General features: G+C 47.0%; 1 protein-coding gene across 1 annotated transcript; it reads right to left on the reverse strand.

Moving 5' to 3' along the window:
* Window positions 1–2,157: 2,157 nt before the first annotated feature.
* Window positions 2,158–2,613, reverse strand: LOC114117785 (cytochrome c oxidase subunit 7A2, mitochondrial-like). The gene has a single exon (XM_042231596.2). It carries the CDS (start codon window positions 2,558–2,560, stop codon window positions 2,309–2,311), a length of 252 nt encoding a protein of 83 aa, XP_042087530.1. The 5' UTR covers window positions 2,561–2,613; the 3' UTR covers window positions 2,158–2,308.
* Between the last annotated feature and the right edge of the window lie 1,568 nt (window positions 2,614–4,181).

Raw genomic sequence — 4,181 nt, forward strand, 5'->3', positions numbered from 1 at the left:
CTGCATACAGGTTTCTCAAGAGGCAGGTCTAGTGGTCTGGTATTCCCGTCTCTTTCGGGATTTTCCACAGTTCATTGTGATCAGTGCCTTATAAAAGGGATACTAGGGAGAGCCCTTGCTGCTTACATCAGGTGAGGACACAGCAAGGAGCTGAGGGTGGTGAACCAAGAAGCAGGCCTTCATCAGAAGGTGAGAGTGCTGGCTTCTTGATCTTGGACTTCTCAGCCTCCAGAACTGTTGGCAGTAAAATTCTGTTGTTTATAAGCCATCTAGTCAGTGGTATTTCATTACAACTGCTTGAACTGACCAAGGTAAAACCGTCATGTAGTAGGTCACATAGTGGTTATTTTTATTATTTTTTTTTTTAGACTTTTCACAATTGAAAAAATTTCAGTCATGAACATGCATATGTTTGTCTGAAAGTTGAAACACTTATAAAGAATTTCTAATGACAAGGGAATGTGCTCATAATCCAATGTTTAACTGAAAAAAGAAATTAGGTTACAAAATTGTTCAGTGGCAATTCACCTACACACACAGCAAAGTACCCAAAAGAAAATAAATATGCTGTGACATCAGTGTTTGGTATTTCAGAGCATGGGTGTGGTGATTTTAAAACATGACCTTAAGTTCTTTGATCTCCTCCCTCTGAGAAGAGAAACTTGAGGCTTCTCGCCCTTTAACCTGGGTGGGCATGTGTCTGCTTTCACCAATTAGAATACAACGGAAGTGACCCTATGTAATCTCCCAGACTAGGTCATAAAAGACCATAGAGTTTCCCTTCATTTGCTAGAAGCTTCTTTCTTGGAGTCCTGAGCCTCTAGGTAAGAAGTACAGCTACCCTGGGGACGCCATCTTGTGCGGAAGCCTGAGCTGTGAGGAGAGGCTGTGAGTAGGCACTTGATTCAGCCCAGCCCAGGAGCCCGAACTGTGAATGAAGAAGCTTTTAGATGATTCCCAGTCCCCAGCTTGAGTTTGTCTAGCAGAGGCTTCAGACGTCATAAAGAAGAAACAAGTCATCGCTGCTGTACCTTGTCCAAAATCCTGACTCATGGAATCTGTGGTCACAGTTAGATGGTTGTTCTCTGCCAGTAATTTGGGGTGGTTTGTTATATAGTGATAGATCACTGGAACTGAAGGTTTATGGGACATTTTCACTCTTTTAACTTACTTTTCTGGAAACTTCAAGATTTTCTATTGAGTTGGTCAAAAAGTTTTTTGGGTTTTTCTGTAATCTTTCAGGAAACACTAGAATGAACTTTCTGGCCAACCCAATATTATGGCATACATTTTTTATTGTTATGAAAATATTTATAAGGAGGTATTTGTTGAGTGGATATAGAGAAGAAATAAAGAAAGGAGAATGAAGTAAAAGGAGAGAGGGAGGGAGAAAGGAGAGGGTGAATCATTTTTGTGAGAAAGCCTCGACTCCATCCCTTTCAGTAATCACAGAGCTCAGACAAGCTTCCCCTGGACGTTTCTCTCCTCTGTGACTCATTCTTTCGGGACTTTACTGCTAAAGGACACAGCAGTAAATGACTGAGTTAGACAGCTGGCTGTGGGTCTGTGTGTAGCTCATTCAGCCCTTCTGAGCACATTTTCTTACCTGTCAGATGCTGCTGCTGCTGCTAAGTCGCTTCAGTCATGCCCGACTCTTAGTGACCCCATGGACTGCAGCCTACCAGGCTCCTCCGTCCATGGGGTTTTCCAGGCAAGAGTACTGGAGTGGGGTGCCATTGCCTTTTCCAACCTGTCAGATGAGGCACATTCAAATACACAGACGTGGAATGCGGAAGAAACGGGAAGTTTCAAACCCAGGGAAGTTCCTCTTGCTCCGTTAAAGTGTCTAGAAAAAGGCCTGGGGGAAATATTAGGAAAAGGGAACTGCTTCTGACCAGCACCCACCTGGGAGTGCTCTATGTGGGCTGCCATGGGGGCCAAGGTGCCAGGGACAGAACAGGGAGACTGGGGACTCAGGCAGGGATTGGGGTGCTCAGTCCCTCCAGGAAACCAAGTGATCCTCCTAGAAACCTTTCACCCCTGCATTCTCTGAATGAAGTCATTCAGAGAAGGAAACCCAACCAGCCGATGTTTTATGCATGGTCCGGCCTTGCCAGCAGCAGCAGGTCTCCCAGGGAAGTATTATTATTATTATTATTTTTTTCATGGTAAAGACTGCTTTATTGATGGCAGCTAATACAAGTCAATAAATATTGATCCCCAAAGAACTCAGTTATGTATCAGATTACTGGTCCACAGAGAGCTGAATGGAATTGAACCAACTGATTGCTGGCAGGATAAACTGAAGTCAATCCTGCTTCTTGGGAAATGAAGCCACAGCCAGTTCATACATGGCATATGCCATTCCACCAACTGTAAGAATCATGGTGGCTCTATACAGGAGGGCATCAGCTATCCCACCCTTCAGATGCACTGGAATTCCATTATCCTCCTGAAACAGCTTTTGTTTCTCTGGAACCTTATTTTCAAACTGCCTGCGTGAAGCAGTACTTATGGTCCTCTTAGCAATCTGACGGAGAGCCAGAAGATTCTGCAGCATCTTGGCTCAGTTACTGCCCCACCAACCGCGGCAACTGACCACCACCAACGAGCAGGGAAGTATTATTTTAAGTCAGAGCGTGTGAGTGAGCTGGGAGCTTGAAAGTAGCAGGTTGGTCACCCACCTGTCCACCCCTCATTCCAGGACCCTGGGTGGCCCTCAGCAATGTTAACCCAAACTGTGCCCAGCACAGAGAGAGCTGGCCTGAGCCACGCCTCCACTAAGGGAGTGGCTGGGGTCTTGCCCCTCAAGGCTCTCTGTTGTGCAGAAACTAGAGGAGCTGTCCACTGTGACACCTGCGTGACCACCTCCCATGGGGACCTCAGGCCCTCCCTTCCCAGGTGTTGGCTCTGGTAAGGCTCAACTCAGGGGAGGGGGACAGGCATGCCTCTGAGATTCTGTGTGAGAGGATGTAACCTTTACCAGCCTTTTGAAATTGCTCTGCTGCTGCAAACTGCTCTGACTGCTGGGAGGGGAGTACCTTTTTCATCACCCCTAGCTTCCTCCTGGGACAGTAGGTAAACTATTTCAGGATTGCCACTGAATCCTGGGTAATTAGCATCTTTTCCTGTCAAGTTTCCAGGTCCCCCACCCTGCCTTGCTTTCAACTAAGTTTCAGCTGTAGCGCGGCTGGCGTTTATTGAGTACCTACTCTGTGCGGAGTCCTTCTGTGCACATCGTCTTTTTAAATCCACACAACCCCTGGTTAGGCACTGCTATGGGCCTTATGTTTGTTATGGGGAAACTGAGGCTCAGAGAGGAGAGTGCCTTGCTCGAGGTCATATAGTGAGTTACAGCAGAGCTGGACACAGATTCAAGCCTGCCTGACCCAAAGGAGTGCCCTCTGCACATTTTGAGTCTTGACCTAGAGCTTCTTTAGGTTAGAAGTCAAACCCCACAGCTCAGAGGTGTTTTTCCTACACTCTTCCCTTTCGATAAATAATCAGAAGCTACAAAAGAGAGTCCCTTGGACAGCCAGGAGATCAAACCAGTCAGTCCTAAAGGAAATCAACCCTGAATATTCATTGGAAGGACTGATGCTGAAAGCAAAACTCCAATACTTTGGCCACCTGACGCGAAGAGCTACATCATTGGAAAGGACCCTGATGATGGGAAAGATTGGGGGCAGGAGGAGTAGGGGGAACAGAGGATGAAGATAGTTGGATGGCATCATTGACTCAACGGACATGAGTTTGAGCAAACTTCGCGAGACAGTGAAGGATAGGGAAGCCTGGCCTGCTGCAGTCCATGGGGTCGCACAGAGTCAGACTCAACTGAGCACTGAACAACAGCAAAATGTGGAAACAGAAGGAACCATGGAGATCACCTCTTTTCTGTTGTTCATTTCTCAGAAGGAGAAACTGAAGCCCAGAGAGAGAAGAGCCTTACTCTAGGTCGCTTGACACCCCAGCGGGCAGACTCTATTCCGGGGCTCCTTCTATTCCAGCTTATGATATTCCATCATTTTATCTCCCCCGCCTCTGTCTGCCTGTCAATAGGACCAGTCACTCCAGCTCCAGTCAGGGATGTGAAGGTTCTTAGTGCCCAGATGGGGCTGATTCCCCTCTGCTGGTCCTGTGAGTCCTCTGCCCCTTTTGACAGGTTAGTTACAGGCTAGGTC

This window comes from Ovis aries, chromosome 14 (genome assembly GCF_016772045.2).
Source record: "Ovis aries strain OAR_USU_Benz2616 breed Rambouillet chromosome 14, ARS-UI_Ramb_v3.0, whole genome shotgun sequence".
Classification (NCBI taxonomy): domain Eukaryota; kingdom Metazoa; phylum Chordata; class Mammalia; order Artiodactyla; family Bovidae; genus Ovis; species Ovis aries.

Bases quoted from the DNA above. Each gene is read 5' to 3' on its own strand.
- LOC114117785 (XM_042231596.2), bottom strand. From the start codon at position 2,560: ATGCTGCAGAATCTTCTGGCTCTCCGTCAGATTGCTAAGAGGACCATA.